The sequence below is a fragment of the Bombyx mandarina genome, chromosome 08 (assembly GCF_030267445.1).
Source record: "Bombyx mandarina strain Sakado chromosome 08, ASM3026744v2".
Taxonomy (NCBI): domain Eukaryota; kingdom Metazoa; phylum Arthropoda; class Insecta; order Lepidoptera; family Bombycidae; genus Bombyx; species Bombyx mandarina.
Genome location: NC_143215.1, coordinates 3,334,597 through 3,357,717, shown reverse-complemented (window position 1 = coordinate 3,357,717; position 23,121 = coordinate 3,334,597). Strand labels below are relative to the sequence as shown.

At 37.2% G+C, this 23,121-nt stretch overlaps 1 protein-coding gene across 11 annotated transcripts in view; it reads left to right on the top strand.

The window, feature by feature from the left end:
- Positions 1 to 23,121, top strand: part of Ypel (Yippee-like) — a 174,021-nt gene that overhangs the window by 144,988 nt on the left and 5,912 nt on the right. For 5 of the 11 annotated variants that reach the window (XM_089729458.1, XM_089729459.1, XM_089729461.1 and 2 more), the window contains 4 exons: positions 12,302 to 12,417; positions 18,017 to 18,203; positions 19,400 to 19,443; positions 21,574 to 21,682. In XM_089729458.1, the coding sequence (XP_089585584.1) occupies positions 18,030 to 18,203; positions 19,400 to 19,443; positions 21,574 to 21,682 (327 nt within the window). In that variant the 5' untranslated portion in view covers positions 12,302 to 12,417; positions 18,017 to 18,029. The remainder of the gene's footprint in view (positions 1 to 12,301; positions 12,418 to 18,016; positions 18,204 to 19,399; positions 19,444 to 21,573; positions 21,683 to 23,121) is intronic. The other 6 variants (XM_089729467.1, XM_089729469.1, XM_089729468.1 and 3 more) reach the window with 2 other exon arrangements.

Here is a 23,121-nt window from a genome sequence, read left to right as displayed (position 1 = left end):
GCAGTGTTGTATACCTTTGTAAATATTAACGAACACCTGGGACGCTCTTATCGTGAACATGAAAATCCAATTCCAAACAGATCGCTAACAAATCTGTGTGCAAAGAAACGTAAATGTCAAAAAATATTTTTTATAGAAAATTGGCGGCACGATTTTTGACAATAACGTATTTTAGGCAGCGGCTTGGCTCTGCCCCTGGCGTTGCTGAAGTCCATGGGCGACGGTAACCACTCACCATCAGGTGGGCCGTATGCTCGTCTGCCTACAAAGGCAATAAAAAAATTTATTGGAAATTCGGAAATTATAAAAGCAATATTAAGCCGGAATGATAATTTTGATTATACTTACGACTCGCGAATACCAAAGAAAATGCTCCATCAGATTTGCTTAAAATTAGTCATTGCTGATTGGCGTGTAGGCATATTCAGTAAGAGGTGAACGAACAGGAATGTTTTTATGTATTTTTGTAGTAAGTCAATTCGGATTGAGGTCAATTGTAATAAAAATAAAGTTCATTTTCCTAAATGTTTTCGTTCAAACAAACGCTGTACGAATGTTTTCGTAGATTAGTTTATTATTGGATCATGGATGTAAGCGAACGAAGAGCACTTTGTAATCTAGAATAGCTTTATTAAAATAGTTTTGAATTATTCCATATTATTTGGAAAACAACATTAAAAACAAACTTGAGTTTGTTATTTTCGTTATTGTGAAAGCTTTTGAATCCGGAGTTATTTATTTTGCAATTGACCAAATGTCTATTTCAAGTCGTCGTGGCCTAAAGGATAAAACGTCCGGTGAATTCGTGTTGTGCGATGTACCGGTGTTCGAATCCCGCAGGCGGGTACCAATTTTTCTAATGAAATACGTACTTAACAAATGTTCACGAATGGTACTTCCACGGTGAATGCATATTTAAATCGTGTAATAAGAATCAAACTGATTACTACTGATGGTAGGACGTCTTATGAGTCCGCACGGGTGGGTACCACCGTCCTGCCTATTTTTGCCGTGAAGCAGTAATGCGTTTCGCTTTGTAGCGTGGGGCAGCCGTTGTACTGTAAAAACTGAGACCTTAGAACTCATGCCTCAAGGTGGGTAGCGGCATTTACGTTGTAGATGTCTATGGACTCGTTTGACCACTTAACATCAGGTGGGCCGTAAGGTCGTCCAACTAAGCAATTAAAAAAATATCAGTAAAATTCGATGTGTGTGTGTGTGTGTGTGTGTGTGTGTGTCTTTTTTATACACTCTCAAACGGTTGGACCGATGTCGATGAAATTCTCATGAAACCTTCAGATTGGCGTAAAGGGTGATCCAGTTAAATTAGGTAGCGATCAGATCGAAGTCAAATCGAAGATCGGCCATCGTTTTCGCAAGGTCTAAATTAAACGGTTTCCGATGCTCTCAGATACTACGACGTAAATGCCTTTAAGGTCATCTTAAAGAGTATGATTAAAGTTTATTAAAACGACCGTCACTTTCAAATATATTGCATGATTTATCCGCATATGAACATGCACGATCGGGGAAAAGATACAGAAAAAGCACTGCACTTATTCGGAAAGAATTCATTTGTGTTGGTCAAATTCCTTATATATCTTTGGTTTTGTCCAAAGACCAGTCTAGTCTCAAATCATTTAGTCTTTAAAAGGGAAAATAATAAAAATAATATGTTAGACGTCTCCGTCACGGAAACAAGGTCGGTTCGTTTCATACTAAAATTACGAATAGCTAAGTTAATCCGTCCGTAAACTGCGAGTCATTAGCTAAATGAGCGCGAGTTTAGCTATTTGCATACATAATTGACCTCTTTTGTTGGAATACGAAATCTAATTGAGCATAGATATATTTTCATCTTGGTGTTGAAACAAAATCTCTTCTCCGTGCCATGTGTTCGGACTGCGATATGCGAAGGAGTAGTGAACCCAACAAATAAATCCTCTATCGGAAACAGATAAAGAAAATGGCGCTGCTATCTAAGAAGGTTTTATAAAATTTGATTATTTGAAATTCCTTGCACCAATCTTCCCGGTGGTGAGATTATGTACTCAATTAAAATCGGGAGTTAGGATTTTTTTACACTGGTCACACTGGTGATATCAGGTGCGGTGATTCAGTACAGAGGGGTGCACTTTTTGTTGAAATTGCCGAGCGATCGGGCGTAAGAGTGAATCGTAGTTGAAATTCTTCCTTAAAAATAAATAGAGTTTTGAAGATATATGTGATTTTTACGATACGGCAGGCTTAGTTTTCTGTGATCATGGACGACTAAGATTTAATATAAAAATAGACGGTAGTTGGCACAGTATTAAAATGTCGACAAATAACGCAATTAAAGTAGTTTTAATAGCGTCTACGATTCGCGGAAACCTAAGAAGAAACTGTGTATATAACATACCCGAAGTCATTTCAATTTTCAACATCAAATGTTGATAAAATGCATACATAACCTTATTATGGCTTCCCATATGCACAGCCCACTAAGTTTCTCGCCGAATCTTCTCAATGGGTCGCGATTTCGACTTGGTGGTAGATTCAGCGAAACACTGCTCTTGCTAGGGCTAGTATTAGCAAATTCTCTCAGGTTGAACCCGTGAGCTCACCTATCCATCCGGGCGTAGCTGAAATAGTCCCAAGCTACTAGCAAATAGATAGAGAAAAAATGGCTTCAAGATATTTATTTCATATGTATTATTTTGTAACGCAACACATTATGCCCAGTAATGTATGGAGAACGAAAACAAGAATGTATATATTTTTATAGTGACATCGTGACTTCGAGATTATCATCATACAACTGCGCACGAAAACCATTTAACGTATATTTGGAATAACAGATATCTTATACTTTTAAACGAGCAATTCTTGTATATTAATCTAGCTATAATCTGAATCTCGGAAACGGCTCCAACGATATTCATAATATTTAGTATGCAGGGGATTTCGGGGGCGATAAATCGATCTAGCTACGATTTATTTTCAGAAAATGTTGTTTTATTCGTGTTTTCAATAATCAACTCTTCCCGACATCTATTGGCGAATAATAATACTATTTTTCTTAATTGAGGGCAACATCTATTGGCGAATAATAATGCTATTTTTCTTAATTGAGGGCAACTAACCGCTTTAAAGACACAACAAGATGGCGTTATCAAAAAAAAAAAACGAGCAAAGCTCGGTCATCATCTAGTAATAAATATGAGGAATTAAGTTTTAAATAATATGTATATAGATTGGGGTCAATAATAATATACAGTTAAATGTAAGATAATGAAATTTAACACTAAGAAAAAACAAATAATTATCGTTGCCTACTTAACATTGTTTTTGTTGTTTGTGAATTAAAATTCACAAAATTTGGATCATAACACGATATTTTTTGTGAACTTCTTGTAGCCTAAGAGATTAGACGACCGTTGTGTTTACTTGTTTAACAACATGTTCAATTAACGCAGGCAAGTAAAACAACATAACTAAATGTGAAAATACGAAATGAAATAGGTTTTTTTTTTTTTTAAACGATCACGCCACATTAACTGGTCCCGTGATAAGTTCGTAAAGAACTTGTGTTACAGGTACCAGATAACGGATATAAATGTAAGATTTTTATTATACACATACATATATTTAATATACATCCATAACACTGGAAAAGACATTTATATTTATCATACAAATATCTTCCCTTGGCGGGATTCGAACCCGCGACCCCCTTGTGTAGTGACCATGTCACTTACCACTACACCACACGGCGGACCAGACAAACACGTATTTAAAATATGCTCAAGAATAACTTCCACGATGAAGTAAAATATAAAGCTAAGTGGTGCGATTACCTCCGAACGGTGGCTGGCAAGAGGTGGATAAGGAGAGCCGAAGTCCGGATTCAGTGGTGTGGATTGGGAGAGACCTATGTCCAGCAGTGGACGACCGTGGGCTGATGATGATGATGACGTCTCGCCGGATCTTCTCAGTGGGTTGCGATTCCGTTCCGGTGGTAGATGCTTGCTAGAGCTTGTGATAGGCTACAAGCGAATGGGTAGGAGAAAAATATATTATGATGATGATGATAAATTATTTGCTGAGTAATTACTCGTTACAAGTCGTCTTGTGAGTCCGCACAGGTAGGTACTACCACTCTACCTATTTCTGACGTGAAGCGGTAATTCGTGTAGGTTTGTGATAATAGATATAATAGTGAGACAGTTGAGATACTACATAATTCAAACGTAGACCTCATGTCATAAGGTATGTGACCTCATTCACTTAGTAATATATATGAGCTACAATCAACTAAACAAAAAAAACATAAAGGCCGAATGATGATTCATGGTTACAATTTCATGTAAATTTTACCCTTAGTTTACCTACTTGAAAAACAGATGGCAGGGAGTGTTGATTTTGGACTGTTTGGATGGCAGACATCACCGCCCTACCTATATCGTTGGCGAAGTTACAATTAATTCCGATATAAGTGTTAATATAATAGTTGTTATTAGGAATTTGTTTACCGCCTTTACATCAAGCGTGCTATCTAAGATGTTCATTTAAATTTTAAACAAAACAAAAAATACAGAATCGGAGCACTAAATTTGAATGGAAGTGTATTTTTCTACTCTTTTAATACTCAACTTCAACAAAAACCATAAACTCTTAAATCTTCATGTGATAACTCTTTTTTTTTTGACATCAACGTGACATCTCGTCTCATATTACGGGGCTGCCAAGACCATAATGTAAAAAACAAAAACGTGAGAAATATATTAATCTTCACACATAGTTACGAATATTGAATCTTAAAAGTTTCTCTGGTCTCAAAAAAAAGTGCAAATATAATTCGACTTTGTACTCTAAACAAAACCGTGTGAGAACTGAATTAAAGAAATTCAGTATTTTTTGCACGTACAGACCTTAAAAACACGTTAACCCATTAAGTGGTTACGCACGAACGATCCTGTGTCCGGTAACCGGTAAAAAAGCCCTCGCCAACTTATGCATGGAGATCACGGTCAATGTAAAATTTGTATCTATTGTTACCGTCTCAAGGTCGAAACGCCAAAGACGACAGACGTGTTTTATTTGAAGTTAATATATTTTTTTCTTACCTATTCACTGGCATTCTAAGGGGCTATTGTAGTTACGCTGTGACTGAGACTAGCTCAAATAGAGATAATGTGCTAAAACTGGCCCTAGCAAGAGTAATGCTTCGCAGAATCGTACCACCGGATCGGAATCGCGACCCGCTGAGTAAACCCGGCGAGAAACTCAGTGGGTATTTAAGTTAATAACGTACGAGAGGAGACAACTGGCTCCATCAACAACGGGTCGCTAAAAACTGGTAGCATCACTTACCGACATGCTTATACCTGAAGCACTAAAGACTGCCCAAGATAGAGAGACACGTCGATAAGAGTTGTGCAACGAGTGGTCAGAGACCAGTCTTAAACTAGATACTTCTTCTTCTTTGTCGGTATCACTCTTGACAGAGTAGTCCTGGTCATCACTTTAGGTGTTGGTTTTTTTTTTTATTGCTTAGATGCGCGAACGAGCTCACAGCCCACCTGGTGTTAAGTGGTTACTGGAGCCCATAGACATCTACAACGTAAATGCGTCATCCACCTTGAGATATAAGTTCTAAGATCAAGACAAGCTTCACAACACTCTTCTCTGATAGCCGTCCTTCTCGTGCATGATGATGAGCCATTTACTGTCGCTGATCAGTCTACCTCATAGGCAATGTTACTCACGGCCTGGTACCCTCAACCTTTCTTTCGACCGCATGCCGCTCAATAGCCACCTTCCCTAAGCGGAATACGTGGCCAATAAAGATGAGAATACCAAACTCTACCAAATATGATAAACGCTTCTTTATGCAAAGTTCTCAAAGTATAGATACGTTGATACGAAATTCAATCCACAAAATTACAAGTATTCTCCCCCAGTACCACAGTAGTCGAAATTCGACTATAATTAATTGGAATTGTAAGTTTGTACACTATTATGATTGTATTTTATACTTTTATAATCACAAATTTCGCCAAGACTACACTATAAAAAATAATAACAAAGACAAACAATATTTAATCTATTCTCAATTTGACAACAGACGTCAAGAACCAAAGTTTGACAATAAATAGTATGCATGCGTGTGTGCGTCAAATACATGGTATGTAGTGTGTGTAATGTTTTCTTTATTGATTTAATGTATCTTTTATGCTTTATTTAAAAAAAATATTAGCATTGTGCACTTCTTCTCTGTATTCTCTATATGTGTGGAAAATTTCATACTCCTCCGTCCGCGCAATTTTCGTAAAAAGGGATACAAAGTTTTTGCTTCACGTAAGGCTATTGAATTGTAACGCTAATTATAAAAAATAAAGTTGATTCTATTCTATTCTGATTCTATTAATATATAGATTCTCCTCCAGTACCACATCTTCTTCTTCTCCACTTCTTCAAACCAGATACGAACTTCAGAAATGTATGAGTAAACATGTTTGTTTTTCGGTACTTTATTTTTTATAATACACGGTACCTACATATAAAATATATATACACGTCTATACATAACCGAAGATCACGTGAATTGAAAATAATAAATGGTCTACGCATTAAAAGACGTCAGAGACAACTTGAGCTAGATGGTCCAACGGCTCAAAACCGTTGAAGGTTCTTCACCCGCTGGTCAATGCACGCTGACTGAACCGCATCGGCCTTCATGGTTTGGCTTCGTTATACACGTATTACTACCAGCATGAGCTAGCTATCTGTCTGAAAGACCGTGTATTATTGCCACTGCTTCCGTATTAGGGTCGATATAATAGTTACAGTAACAGGTGTTATCGCGTATTTTCAATTAATATTCCACTTTTTTTTTATTGCCTTTGTAGGCAGACGAGCATACGGCCCACCTGATGGTAAGTGGTCACCGCTGCTCATGGACGTCAGCAATGCTTAGGGCAGAGCCAACCCGCTGTCTTATTCGGTGTTTGGTCACAAGAGGTCCTACCACCAATAATTACGCAAATTATAATTTTGCGGGTTTGATTTTTACTACACAGTGTTATTCCTTCATCGTGGAAGTGAAGCGAGAACAATTGTGAAGTACGTATTTCATTTGAAAAATTGGTACCTGCCAGCGGGATTCGAACACCGGTGCATCGCTAGATACGAATGTACCGGACGTCTTATCCTTTAGGCCATCTTGACGTCAAACGACGACTGTTTTCTGTGTTCCGATCTGATGGGCGATAGATACCACTATATGTTGCACTTCATACAGATCACACTATTTCGACTTTACGTCTCAAAGTAGGTGGGTGGCCTCACTAGCCACTTATTACAGGCGGGTCACAAACTATCCCGGTCACCTAAACGATGAGAGAAAAAAAAGTGAATTTTAAAACGAATACATTGCTGGCTACATACCGCGTGCCTACTCAAGTTTAAAACTGTAATTGATTTTCGGCTAATATTTATTAGCGGTTTGATTTATCACCCTTTGTAATGTTTTTTTTTTAATCATTGTCACATTTGTAAATGACACGAATTTCTGAATTTATACGGATTATCTCGCCACATTACTAAATAATAGGGATATAGATTTTAAAAAAAAAAAACTATATATTGACATTTTGAGATGAAATTAATAAGAGTATTATTGTATTATTATAGGTTCTAGATATGTGTATAGATTTTTCATTTTGAAGCTAGTGAAAATTATGCTTTTTTTTTTAAGCATTTGTGCAAATTACTTTATTAAAAAAATTAAAATTATTTTTTATGCATAATGAGGGGTATGTGCTGTATAAATAATGAAACCACATGAGCTACACGTGTTAATGTTATCATTTACCGTAAATAGGAACACGGAGGAAAACGATATTACTTAATTAGCGAATTCAATACGTGTTTGTTCTATAACTTGCTAATTACTGTAAAACGGATATGATTAAAAACGTAAATGTAATTGTGCTGAAAATATTCATAGTAAATGACGTCTTATATGCAATACTACTAAAGTCTGAGAATCTATGATCTAATTTTTTTTTTTTTTTTATTGCTTAGATGGGTGAACGAGCTCACAGCCCACCTGGTGTTAAGTGGTTACTGGAGCCCATAGACATCCACAACGTAAATGCGCCACCCATCTTGAGATATAAGTTCTAAGGTCTCAGTACAGTTACAACGGCTGCCCCACCCTTCAAACCGAAACGCATTACTGCTTCACGGCTGAAATAGGCAGGGTGGTGGTACCCACCCGCGCGGACTCACAAGAGGTCCTACCACCAGTAATTACGCAAATTATAATTTTTGCGGGTTTGATTTTTATTACACGATCTATAATCTCTTTCAATTCTTAGTGCTTAAGTTTGATCTCTTTAAGAGTATAAGTGCATTTATATTGCTACCATTTTGCGCCGACGAAAAACAAATGTACAAAAAGCTTATCTGCTAGCAGGAAACGTCGTTGAGAAAGAAAGAAATGGCATATACTTAATCGTACACACCGATTGAGTAAAAATGCAAGTCGTAAATACACAAGTTGTCGTCAAGCTAAGGAGGACGTCTATCCTCCATGTTTTAAGTTAGGTTTCGGTAGGCAGCGGCTTGGCTCTGCCCCTGGCATTGCTGAAGTCCATGGGCGACGGTAACCACTCACCATCAGGTGGACCGTATGCTCGTCTGCCTACAAGGGCAATAAAAAAAAATCTAGTTTATTTACGTACTGTCTGTCATCAGTCATAGAGTAACTAGATGCGGTCCGCTTTTTTTTTATATATATTATTATTATATACTAACTGACCCGGCAGACTTCGTAGTGCCCCAATCGATAAATAAATTACCTAAACTTTTGTATAAAATAAACTTAAAACAAACAAAAGAAATCCGTCCGACGGGGGACACATCAAAGGGAAAACAATTTTGTTATTTTTATTTAATTCCGAGTATTTTCATATTTATCTACCTTTTAAACCTTCTCTGGACTTCCACAAATAATTCAAGACCAAAATTAGCCAAATCGGTCCAGCCGTTCTCGAGTTTTAGCGAGACTAACGAACAGCAATTCATTTTTATATATACCTAGTCAGGTCATAAATTCTGTCACATGTTTAATGTAAAATAATTGAAACAAATTTTTTCATTATGTAACAACTCATATACCAAAATGAACTTAACAAAACATAGATTCTTATGACACTAAAGTTTATTCAAAATGACCTCCGTGTTTTGAATACAGGCCTTCAATCTGCGCGGCCAGTCGTCTATCGCAGCACGAACGAGGTCCATGTCAATATCGGCGGCTGCCTTAATCAAGGATGTCTTGAGTGACTCCAAATTGGGATGAGGCTTTGAGCACGCCTTTTCCTCCAAGTGTTGCCATATCTTGTAATCTAACGGATTCAAATCTGGACTGGAGGAGGGCCAGTCTTCGTGCCGGATGAAGTCGATTTCACGCGCCGCCAGCCAGTCTTGTGTGCTCTTCGCTCTATGAGCTGGCGCCGAATCTTGTTGGAATACCCAGTGCCTGTTATTGAACATGGTATGAGAAACAGGTTCCACAAGGTTCGTCAGGACTGTATTTTGATACACAACTGCATTCGTTTTTACACCTTTCTCACAAAAATGTACCTCTGTTAAGCCCCAATAAGAAACTCCCAACCATACCATGAGCGAGGATGAAAAATGACCTCGTTGGACACGCGGAATACGGTTGCTCGCTTCTTCACTACTGTGTGCGTACACCTTATCATTTTGTTTGTTGTAGCTCTCTTCTACGGTAAAAAATTTTTCATCCGAAAAAAGAATTTCCCGATATTTTTTTCCCGCGTACCGCTTCAACAAAGCGCGGCATCTCTTCAGTCTCAGGTCCATTAGACGAGCATTTAAACGATGTCCTGTTTTTCTTCGATATGCCCGAAGCCCTAAGTCTTCATTTAACACCCTTTTCACCGTGGTTCTGCTTAACCTCATCTGAAGGGCCAACAGTTTCTGCTTACGTTTGGGATTTCTTTGAATTCGCGCCTTCACAGCTTTTATCACTGCTGGAATCCTAACAGACCGAGGGCGACCACTTCTTGACCTGTCATCTACACTAGAGTCTTCATTGTATCGTTTGATGGTACGATAAACGAATCTTTTGGTTATATTCAAAATTTTCAGTATGTTAAAAATTTGAATTGGCGCGTAACCGCAACGATGCAACGCAATAACTGCAACACGGTTTTCTTTAAGCGTCCACTCCATATTTAAAAATGAGTAAAATTCTAAAAGTATACATTTTTATTTTCATGAACAATACGAAATTCGATTTCAATAAACTTTTTTGTGGCCAGCATTCTAAAAGAAAAGTTTTTACTGTGTGACAATACTTATGACCTGACTAGGTATATATATAGATTATTATACTATAGACAACTTTTGCTAAACCTGAACTATATCAAGAGTATCTGAAACAAAAATTTATTGCTGCGTTAAAAATTAAACCGCTCTTAAAGAGTTACATTAATTACCTACTCCCTTATTGTGAATTATCTAATAACCAGTGATACATTACGTAATTATTTTTTTATTGCTTAGATGTGTGAACGAGCTCACAGCCCACCTGGTGTTAAAGGGGTAACTGGAGCCCATAGAAATCTACAACGTAAATGCGCCACAACTTGAGACATAAGTTCTAAGGTCTCAGTATAGTTACAACGGCTGCCCCACCATTCAAACCGAAACGCATTACTGCTTCACGGCAGAAATAGACGGGGCGGTGGTACCTACCGGTGCGGACTCACAAGAGGTCCTACCACCAGTAACAGTAACAGAGGTATTAACAGATGATAAAACAAACAATTTTTACACGCGTAGCTACTTCAAAACCATCTGAATGATCTATTGCTTGCTAGTGTTAGCGAATTCTCTCAGGTTGAGCCCGTGAGCTGACCTACCCGTCTGCGCGCAGCTGAAATAGCGCGGTAGGCAGCGGCTTGGCTCTGCCCCTGGCATAGCTGAAGTCCATGGGGACGTCCAACCACTCACCATCAGGTGGGCCGTATGCTCATCTGCCTATAAGGGCAATAAAAAAAAATAACTTCTTAGGCTACCAACGAATAGTTAGGGAAAAAGAAGATCTATCTAACTACCTCAATTTTTCCAATAGTTCCACGTTTTTGAACTGATGACAATAAAAATAAAAATTTCGTCGCAAAATGTATTATTGAATATTTTATTAACGTCCTTGATGCTCATGTACTTTAGTTATTTAGATAAGCTTCGAACAGTTTCCTGGCGTCTTGTTCAGCGGTAAATAATGCTAATAAACGAATGAAAATACATTGAACCGAGAAGTAAAAATACATTCGAAGGTCAAGGAACTTAAGTTCGATTTACTTATTTACATTAATAAAACACACAATTGATTTGATTCCCTTGTAAACGATATAGGGCATTTTCCGGTTTCAAATGTTACCTTAGCGAACAGCGTATACCCGTTTTAGACTGGCCAGCTACTGGTGGTACTGGTGGTAGGACCTCTTGAAAGTCCACGCGGGTGGGTACCACCACCCCGTCTATTTCTGCCGTGAAGCAGTAATGCGTTTCGGTTTAAAGGGTGGGTCAGTCGTTGTAACTATACTGAGACCTTAGAACTTACATCTCAAGGTGGGTGGCGCATTTACGTTGTAGATGTCTATGAGTATTTTGTATCAATAACCAAAAAAAATATAGATAGGATTTTTAAAGTAATTTAGCCATGAAGGTAAGAGGTATCAGTTCATTAAGACGAGATCCCTTTGTTGTCCAGAATAGTTCTAATCGTGGCTTATTCACAAAAATTTTTAGATCACTGATACTAGTCAGAGGTACTTTATGTATTTTTTAATTTTTTTTATTGCTTATGTGGGTGGACGATCTCACAGCTCCCCTGATGTTAAGTGGTTACTGGAGCCCATAGATATCCACAACGTAAAAGCGCCACCCACCGTGAGATATAGTTACAACGGCTGCCCCACCCTTCAAACCGAAACGCATTACTGCTTCACGGCAGACATAGGCAGAGTGGTGGTACCCACCCGCGCGAACTTACAAGAGGTCCTACCATCAGTAAAAAGCTATAACTAAACTGTAACTATACTGAGACCTTAGAACTATATCTCAAGGTGTGTAGCGCATTTACGTCGTGTCTATGGGCTCCAGTAACCACATAACACCAGGTGGGCTGTGGACGCGTCCACCCATCTAAGCAATAAATAAAAAAGTTATCGTTGAACTGAGATTTTAAGGCCGCATTTAATTCTGTTGTTGACAGAGGGTGGCGGGTGCTAAGAGGAAGCGCGCGGGGCGGGGCGAGAGCGCGCGCGGCAGGTGACCGACGGTTGACGCGGCTCATGTGGGCGGCGGGTGGATGCTGCTCGCGCCAGGCAGGTACGTAACCACCAAACAAAACTATTGACCCTTTACACTCGAGAGGTGAGTGTCGCTAACAACACGTTCCAATTACGAACGAACGATAAGAACAAATATCAAAAATATAAACAAGTGAATGTCGATCATCAAATAAAGTACCATTAATAGTTTACAAGTTTACAGTGCGCATCGAATCTCCGCACTGAACAAAGAATCATATCGAGGTGTGAAAGACTATTATATATATTTTAAGCGAAATGTTTGAAACTTTACTGGAGAGCCATTAGAAATTTAAAATTTGGAAAAAATAACATAACAAAAAAACATGTTCAGATATTTTAATGGAGTAAACTTAATTGTAGTTCATCAATTTAAAACATTGAATTTTTGATGCTACTACCAAATAAAATGCATCTTTCATTATAAAGATACACGTCGGATATTAAGCGTAATGTTGCCAGCCCACTGAGTTTCTCGCCGGATCTTCTCAGTGGGTCGCGTTTCCGATCCGGTGGTAGATTCTGCGAAGCACTGCTCTTGCTAGGGCCAGAGTTAGTGACACTCCGGTTTGAGCCCCGTCAGCTCACCTACACGTCAAAGAGAAGCTGAAATAGCCTCTCAAAGCTATCAGCATAGACAGGAGAGAAAAAAAAAGTAAAGTAAAATAAATTGCTTAAATCAAAAGCCCTCGATATGATTCAATTAACAGATATCAAAAAAATAAATAAGATGTCAATCATTAAATAAAGTAACTTAAATAGTTTTTAACACAGCGCATCGAATGTTTCCACACAGCACAAAGTGCCGAGCGAAGCTCACCTCTCGAGTGCAAAAAGTTAAATCGACTCCATTCCAAAGTCGAACTCTTTAAAGCCAATCAAACTTAAGTTTTCAATAAAAGCATGTTTTGCCATTCAGAAAAATCAATATTTGCCTACTGACACTTGACATAACAACGTCAATCAAACAAATTGTTTGTTAGTAAAAATTTTGAAGTCTTGGTAAGTAAATGTTTGCGATTTTAAATGGAGTGCTTAAGTGCTAGCAAATTAAAGTGATTCACTGATCAAAAAGAGATAGTTTATTAAAAATTTTGATGCGTTGCTCTAAGTCGACTGGGAATGGAGTCGTAGTGTATTTAAGATCTCTCTGAAAACAACAATATACATATAAATTATAAATTATTTAAATTAAAATTATTTCAAAGAGGAACTTTTTTAAATTTGAATGTAGTCAACGGGATCCAACTTCAAACAGTCAATTTCTTTTTCGTTAATCAATTTGAATGTTCATCTCTTTTAACGACGCTGAAATTCTAAAAAGTGTCTAATATCATTTTATTCGCATTAAAACTTTAGTTTAGTAATTCATGAATCGCTAGAATGCTCTTCTTTTTCGACTTTTTCGTTGTGTTCGCAATTTTTTAGGACAAGTATATGTATTTAAGGGAAAAATGCCTGGGAAAAGTCAAGAACACGAATGGCGAAAGGTTAAGGGGAATATGAAAAAAAAATATTGACATTTAAAATGAATAGTCATTATATAAAATAAGGTAAATCTTGAGGATTCCGTTGTCAAAATAAATTAACAGGACAACGACCGTTGAGTGGGCTAGTAATTTATAAGCCTACTTAAACAAATTTATTTACCGTTTTATTCGAACTCACAAATAGAATTAGCCATTACCTTTTGTATTCAGATGACATGTTTTAAAAAAGAGTAAATTAGGTTAATTTACAATTGAAATATGCGACATGCTGAATTCGACTTATGGTAATCGACGATTTCGTTCTATTTTCGAATTAATATATTATATTATCAGTACGAGGTAAATAAACTTGGAGCGGCGGGAGACGCCGCGGGCGATTTTTTTAATTCGATGAGGTTAATCTCATTACATTTTGGAACCCGCCGAAAAATGACGCTACAGTTTAACGCCTATTTTAAAAATCGAACATAGATTTTCTTTTTTTTTTCAAGTTTGTGTGGATTAATTAGTAAAGTTAGCAAGACTACGGTATCGTAAGTACAGTTCGATATATTGAAACATTCATTATCTTCGTTTATCGTTACAACTATGTTATTGACTGATATGAAATTAATATATTTGTAGTGAATTGTTTTTCACCGAATTATTCGAGTCCGCGATGCTTTGATGTCTTTGTTGTTACTTCGTCTTGGATCAACAAATTATATTGGGTACTAGTGGCAAAAAAATCAACATCAGTTTAAAAAAGAAATTATGTCAATTTTATTGATGAGCATCATCATCATCTTAGGCCTTAGAGCCCAAAGCGGGCCTTTCACTGGTCTAGTACGTATCTCCAGGCTCCTTCCAGTTTTTAAAAACCAATTCGCTTAAGGTCCTGCTCTGCGCCATCTAATCCTCTGAGTTTGGCCCTGCTACGACTGCTGCGACCATCCGTTTCACTGTACTGCACTTGTTTCGGCACTCCCTCTCTGGCCTCTCCCTTTCTAGCTACTTCTCTTGTCCATCTTAAGGCTCCAATTTTTATAATATTAGGTTATTTGTAAATATCATAAACCTCATGGTTATAGCGCTTTCCCCATAGGTAGTTTCCTTGCCCAGCACCGGATATTCGTCTAAGAATCTTCCGCTTGATTACCATTAGTGGATTCCTGTTTTAAAGTTGAGTACCCAAATCTCAGAACCACAAGCTATTATGGATCTCAGTAGGGTTTCATAGAAGAGAGTTTGGATATATCTTGCGAAAATTTGGAACAGACAGAGAAGTTTATTCGCCGACAATATTCTTTTCGCTATTTCGTCATTATTAACTGTCTAATGAAACGGTCTATGAAAATAGTAACAAGAATTAAATATTTAAATTTTATAAATGAAAAATAATTGGAAGTATTCAGTGCTAGTTTTCAACAGTAACAAAGGATACGACCTCTGTATAGCGATGTATCGCATAAATATGCATTATACAATTGCTTTTATTTTCCTGGCAACCACAAAAATCACATAAAAAGTTTTATGCCTTTAGCCAAAAAAGTTATTGATTTTGAGGTGTTTTGAATTATTTGAATGTTGGTCATTTTGATATTGAACTATTTAAATTGGGTAGTAACACAGAGAAGACGTCTTTTAGTCATCTTTAAAAAAATGAGTAACAAAAAAAGCGGCTAATTTCTGTTAATATAATTTGAAATTGGATCCTGAACTTCATGTCATTATCAAAAGATTTTTTAAATATTTCGTTGTATTTCTTTTCTGTCCCATGAGTGCTGTTACTAAGCTTATAGTGCACTATACAACGGACAATTTATAATTATATTTTTTTTTTTTAAATATTCTATACCAAAATTAAAATATAACGCTCTGATTAAAATTGCTTATTCATTGTCAATTACATTTAAAGTGACTTGAATTCTTGTTCATGATTATCGAAGCTTTATAAGTCTGTTATAAAGTAATTCTGAATAAAATCATAAATAAATAGTTTATATCAAATGTTATTTTTGCTAAATGTTGAAATTTGACCAATCAAATGTTGCCACATCACTGTGTTTTTAAGGGTTAAAACACATACACAATACAAAAATTTATATATGGATAAATTTTGCGATTTCATTTTTTTTTTATTTCTTTGTAATGAATAGTACGTGTAAATAATAAATTAATTATATTTGCTATAACTGTAGTATGGTGCACTTGAGGCGATCCCCCGTCAGCATTCGACGTAAGAGACGCACAGAGCGAGCCAGGCCGCATCTCCTTGTTGTACACAAACAAACTTACATTTAAATATGAGCACATATATATATATATATATATATAGCGACGCTTGAAAGGCAAACGTGACTAAGCGACAATGCGTGAACTTTACAGTAGACTAATTTAAAGATGAAATACCTGAAAAAAAATATATTTTAACGATTCTAGCTGTAGGATTGAAATTATTTTAATAGACCTAGAAATATATATTTTTTGCGCATCGAATACGGTTATTGTCTATCATTTAGGTATAAAGCAGTTATTGTCGCTTAGTCACGTTTGCCTTTCAAGCGTCGATATGTATATGTGAGAAAATGATTTACAAATTCCCGAGAGCTCCTACGTTGATGGAGGATTAATCAATAACTCGCTGAACCCGGTGACCCTTTCGGTTTTTTTTCCCCGGAAACCTTATCCTTGGCCACACAGTTAACGAAACATTAGCCCGGTTAATATTAAACCATTTGTTAGTTCTACCAACGTCATTTAATAAGGTTTGCAGCAGCAGCAGTAACATCTGAACAAATAAATAATAGTTTAAAAAAACTAACAAAATACGCTTTTATAGAAAATCCAACTAAAAAAAAAAAATTGTAATAAATTTGAATTAAAAATAGTGTAAGAAAAAACAATTTTACTGTAAAAAAAGCGTGGGGTGCATGGTATCAGTTATAAATATTTTATGAACAGATATGAGTAGAAGGGTTATTTTGATAATATCCTGAAAAGCAATCCACGCTTTTTTACAATAAAATCATTTTTTCTTACACTATTTTTAATTCAAATTTATTACAATTATTTTCTATTTTTTAGTTGGATTTTCTATAAAAGCGTATTTTGTTAGTTTTTTAAACTACAGTCAAAATCTGTTATAACGACATCGAAGGGACTGCTCATATTCGTAAATATCGTCAAAAATCGTCGCTCGTAAAAACCGATAGTCGTAACAACCGGTAATGTTTAATGTGTATCGTGCAAGTACAAACAAATCGATAGGGAATTATTGGAAAAATATATTTACATAATACGCGATTTTTCTTCAATATTAATTTTTTTTCTTTTTCTTTGCGAGATTTTGAAAGATTCACGAATAACTCCACAAGGTTTTGGTGCGTCTTGTGTATATAAGTAACAAACTAACTGAAGAGATATGAAGAAGCGGGCTTTGACTACCGCATGCACGTATTTTGTTTCTAAGAATTAGAAAAGACCCTACACTAAACTAAATCCTATTGTTTTCTTTCCTGATTTTAAAAGCCATTGAAGACAAATGTGGATACCTATTCAAATTGTTTACAATACAGCTTAGGCGGTCGTTCTAACAGATCTAATTCTCCGAAATATTAGTTAAATGTGGTCGTTTTATGAGGTATGTCGTTATTACCAATGTCGTAGAAAGCAATATTTTTAATAAGGCGGTCATATGGCATTCAGCCGGGACCTTTGTTCTTGGTTATTATAACCGGCATGTTGTATTAAACGATGTCGCAGTAAACGGTTTTGACTGTATTATTTATTTTTCATTTTTTAGTTAAATTTCAATTTTTTTAATTTTTTTTTTACATATTAAAATGTCATCGGTCTTTAATAAGTATACCAAATATCGAGTTAATCCGACGTTTTGAAAGGGGTCGAAATCATGTTCAAAGATTCCGTTACAAATATACATACATACGTCTGAAGCTAATAATAAAAAGCGTAATATGTCTTCTATCATTTATTTCACTTTTTGAATTTCTTCTCTTTCGTTATAACGTGCTTCCGATAAACGCAAGGAGATGGCGTATCTTAAAAACTACGGCCCGGCTCGTTCTGTGCAAGAATCGGTGTGTGGCGGCTTTGAGGTCGCGCGCTGACGGTGGCGTATGTTGGTAGCTAGCAGGCACTCATGCGTGACGGGGTGACTAACCGTGGCGGGGTGGCAGGCGAGAGCGGCGGCGGAGCCCCGGCCGTCAAGACCCCCGTCAAGACGTTCCAAGCCTACCTACCGCCGGCGCACCGCACCTACAGCTGCATACATTGCCGCGCGCACCTCGCCAGCCATGACGAACTCATCTCGAAGGTAAACGAACTCACACGTATTTTACTAAGCGCCTTATTTATAAGTCACCCATATTCATCGTGGAAGTATATTGAAGGTTGGTAACCTCTGTGATAAAACATCAGAATACTTATTTTTGCCTACCTATTCTACTCGTAGGATTACTGGTGGTAGGACGTCTGGTGAGTCCGCACGGGTAGGTACCACCAACATGCCTATTTCTGCCGTCAAGCAGTAATGCGTTCCGGTTTGAAAACTGGGACAGCCATTGTACTGCAAAACTGAGACTTTGAAATTGTTGTTATCTATGGGCTCCGGTCACAAAATCCACCTTGCGACATCACGTCAAGAACTTAACTGAATTTTGCTGTCCCACTCTTTAAATCGGAACGCATTAAAAAAAGCTACGACTCGCTAATTGTATGTAAAATATAAATCTGTTGAAACTACCCGCGCGCCGCCTTTTATCCGTTGATGGTACAATACTATGACAGTCACTTTAACTGGAACGCCAACAACAACTGTACCAAGTTTCATTATAATCCAGTGAATGGTTTAAGAGGACATAGAGGCCAAGATAGAAACGAACGCTGATTTTTAACACGATATTATTAGCTTGTGTGTTTGTTTGATTGTAACGTCATTTTCGCTGACTTCAAGACATGTGTTTAGTTGCAATTGATTATATTAATTGAGTTTCCCTGCGAGATCAAATCAGGAATATTGATATTTGCAGGAAAACCATGGTATACCGACATAGCCCAAAGGATTGCGACGTTGAAGTGGCAATGGGCAGGGTACATTGCTTGTAGAACGCTTGACCACTGGGGCCAAAGAGACCTCTCCTACCTCTCTTCTACTGCTTCTACTTCTGGATAGACTTCCCACAAGGTGGACCGACGACCTATTACCTATATACCGAAGCAGCGCAGGATCGGTCGTTGCGAGGCTTTGGGGATGCCTATGTCCAGCAGTGGACGTCTATGGGCTGAAGAGAGGGGAGATTAATTGAACTAAAAACTTATTAAAATTTGCACACGAATCAAGGATCGATGACAGTACAATAATTTTTAACTTCGCCCTAATATCCTGACTAATATCAACAGGATAAAATTAAATTAATTGTTAATTCCCTTTGCTATTTAAGCGTGTTTTTTTTTTAAGTTTTTAAACTACATGTATTATGTACAATAAAATTGTGCTCAATTTTTTTTCAGTCGTTTCAAGGCAGTCGGGGGCGCGCGTATCTGTTTAATTCAGTGTAAGTACTTTTTAAACATGAATTATTACGTTTGTACACTTCTTTCTTAATAACAAATTTAATGTCAATTAAATCGTATAGTAGAGCAAGTTTGGTACTGTCAATGCCGCTGTTACGAGCCATATCAGACTTTACGATAAAACCTTTTTTTATTTTTATTATGTTTTATCGTGAAATAAAAGAAAGTATTTTTTGTTTTATTGTTTGAAATAAATGAGCTCACGTTTGTACTGTGCGTTGAAAGGTTTGCGAATGTCATAAATATCACAAATACTGACCATGAAGGCATGAGGTCGATTGAAATAAATGACCACCTTGCACCTCAGACTAGTACACATTTGATTTTTTATAATATAATATGTCGTAGTATCGTAATAGTCGTATGACAATATTTCATTAGACTTACTATATATAAAAATATATATAGAAAAAAAAATGCATACAATTTTAAAATTATTCTATATAACAAAGAAAATAGTGTAGTGAAGTTCACATTTGTGACCCAAGATAATTCATATTCGTATTCAACACCACAAGCATTAACATGTATTATAATAATTTAACGTCATATTTAAAAGGCGGGTGTTTTTTTTTTATTTACTAAAAAATATGTTGCAACGTAAACAGATCGTAATACTGTATAAATAGGGTTGTTTTGGGGTGGTAGCAAGAAGATAAATACGGTGGTTTTGGTAAGAAAATATGTTTAAATGAAAATCTTTCCAACTTTTAGTTAATACTATAAGGCGTATAGAAAAACGTATAAAAAATAGGCAATGTTCACCATTAGGGGCAAGTAGTGAAACAGATTATCTTTTTTTTAATTGGCTTTGTATACGGCTCCCTTGATGATTAGTGATCACCCTCACTAATGGACGTCGGAAATGTCACGGAGGTAGCCAAGCCGCTGCCTACTGGACTAAAAATAAATTATACAGTATGGGCACCGATAACCACTTAACACCGGGTGAGCTCGTCCACCCATCTAAGCAATAACAAAAATACAAAATGCCAACGGAATAGCAAGTCCTAATAGTTTATTTTTAGACGCAGGTCACTGACCTGATGAAACATACAGCGTGTATACAAATCATTATTAAATCGAAAATGTAATCTTAAGTCAAGATCATTGAATATATTGAAAATATTTTTTCTATATATTTTTTGTGCCGTGAAGCAGTAATGCGTTTCGGTTTGAAGGGTGGGGCAGCCGTTGTAACTATACTGAGACCTTAGAACTCATATCTCAAGGTGGGTGGCGGCATTTACGTTGTAGATGTCTATGGACTCCGCTTACCACTGAACACCAGATGGGCCTTGAGCTGGTACACACATCTAAGCAATAAAAAATTATAATTGATAATTGAATATTTTTGTGGCCCTAAATATGCCACTTATTGTATACATAGTCACTACTGTACCCTTCCTGTAGCCTTCTACATAAAATATAACGCTCTGTATAAAAAGCAGTTCCTAAATAACTCCAATTAATATATTAAAACATTTACTTTGAGGCTTAAAAAACGTTATAATCAAACAACATTCACAACAAATAGCTAAGTCGTTTACAACAACCGCCATCTTTTTGTATTGATTTACTCTTTTGAAGCCTTAACATTTGTGTCAATCGCGTTGCACATTATGTACTTGTTAAACAGTCAATGCCATTGTTAATGTAACCGTCTAAACTTAGAAAGTTTAATGACACTAACGGTAATTGTGTTTTACACGGCCGACTGTACATAACTAAGGAGCTTATTTAAATTTTACATTAGTTTTTTTTATACGAATTCGCTTTAACGTGGATCAAATAAGAAAGCACGGGTCACGTTATTAAAATTTACTTTCGATTGAAAGTCGAAACGAGAACCTCTGGTAATATTAAGTGTAGTATTAAATAAATAAAAACTAGAGGATGACCACGCTTTTTTTTACAATAAAATCATTTTTTCTTAGACTATTTTTAATTAAAATTTATTAAAAAAAAATCAATTTTTTATTTTTTTTATTTTCTATAACCGCGTATTTGTTTTTTTTTATAAATTATTATTTATTTTATGACTCATCAATAGTCGATGTGTTTTTCTTCACTTTTGTCTTTAATTGTGAACGGTTTTATTTCTGTCGCAGTGTGAACGTCGGATGCGGTATGGCGGAGGAACGCGTCTTGCTGACGGGCCTCCACGCGGTCGCCGACATATATTGCGAGTGTTGCAAGACAATGCTCGGCTGGAAATATGTAAGTTCTCATCGCCATGCTCTGATAGATATAGCTCGGCCTTTCTCAAAGTGGGTTATAACGCTACATTGTGGACGCTGCAGACCTAAAGGGGGGGGCGGTAAGAGGCCCTGCCACCCCTACCCCCCGCCAGAGCTTCACCCCGGACCCCACCGGGGTTTCGTCCCTGGACCCCGGCTCGGTACTCCACGAACTTTCGGCCTGGTAGGAGAAAAAATAGTATGTGCACCGCGGAAAAAAAGTAGGATATCTCATTTTACACGCGGGAGGAAATATGTCCTACTTTTCTCCCTTGGTGCACAATGTACTATTTTAAGTAGGGGAAAAAATGGGGGCGCTAAGAAATAATGTATTCTCAAAGTGGTCAGAAGTCAGAAGAAAGTGGTAAGTCGTCGTGGCCTAAAGGATAAGACGTCCGGTGCATTCGTGTTGAAGCGATGCACCGGTGTTCGAATCCCGCAGGCGAGTACCAATTTTTCTAATGAAATATGTACTCAACAAATGTTCACGGTTGATTTCCACGGTGAAGGAATAACATCGTGTAATAAAAATCAAACCCGCAAATTTATAATTTGCGTAATTACTGGTGGTAGGACCACTTGTGAGTCCGCGCGGGTAGGTACCACCGCCCTGCTTATTTCTGCCGTGAAGCAGTAATGCGTTTCGGTTTGAAGGGTGGGGTAGCCGTTGTAACTATACTGAGACTTTAGAACTTGTATCTCAAGGTGGGTGGCGCGTCTACGTTGTAGATGTCTATGGGCTCCAGTAACCACTCAGGTGGGCTGTGAGCTCGTCCACCCATCTAAGCAATAAAAATAAAAAAAAGTTTGGGAGCCCCTGATTTAGCTGAAGATGGGATATTAAAACGTGTAACCTAACTTAAGCATCAGCCCGCTGAGTTTCTCGCCGGATCTTGTCAGCGAGTCGCGATTCCAATCCGGTAGTAGATTCGTTCGCGAAGCAGCTGCTCTTGAGTTGGTAGGTCTCTTGGAAGCGCTCGGGTAACTGTTAGCAAATCCCACCCCTATTGGCTGAGCCCTTGCTCGCCCTGGTACAACTAAAAAGGCTTTCGGGCCACCAGTAATCTCCCAAACATAAATAAATAAAAGATAATAATGATTAAACACGTTATAGGTAGGTACCTACGCGTACTATCAGCACTCGATAAGAGTTAATGTAATGTGTTTAATGAGCTTAATGGTAAGCAGCAGCTTGGCTCTGTCGCTGACATTGCTGAAGTCCATGGGCGACGGTAACCACTCATTATCAGGTGGGCCGTATGCTCGTCTGCCTACAAGGGCAATAAAAAAAAGAGTAGTTAGATACACCGAATCTCTCTCGCGATAAGTTTCGCGTTAATTTAAAACTGCAAGAAATGCAAATGTATATAGTATAATTGACATTGTAGTGGTTGTCTATGTATATTTATAATCTTGCGT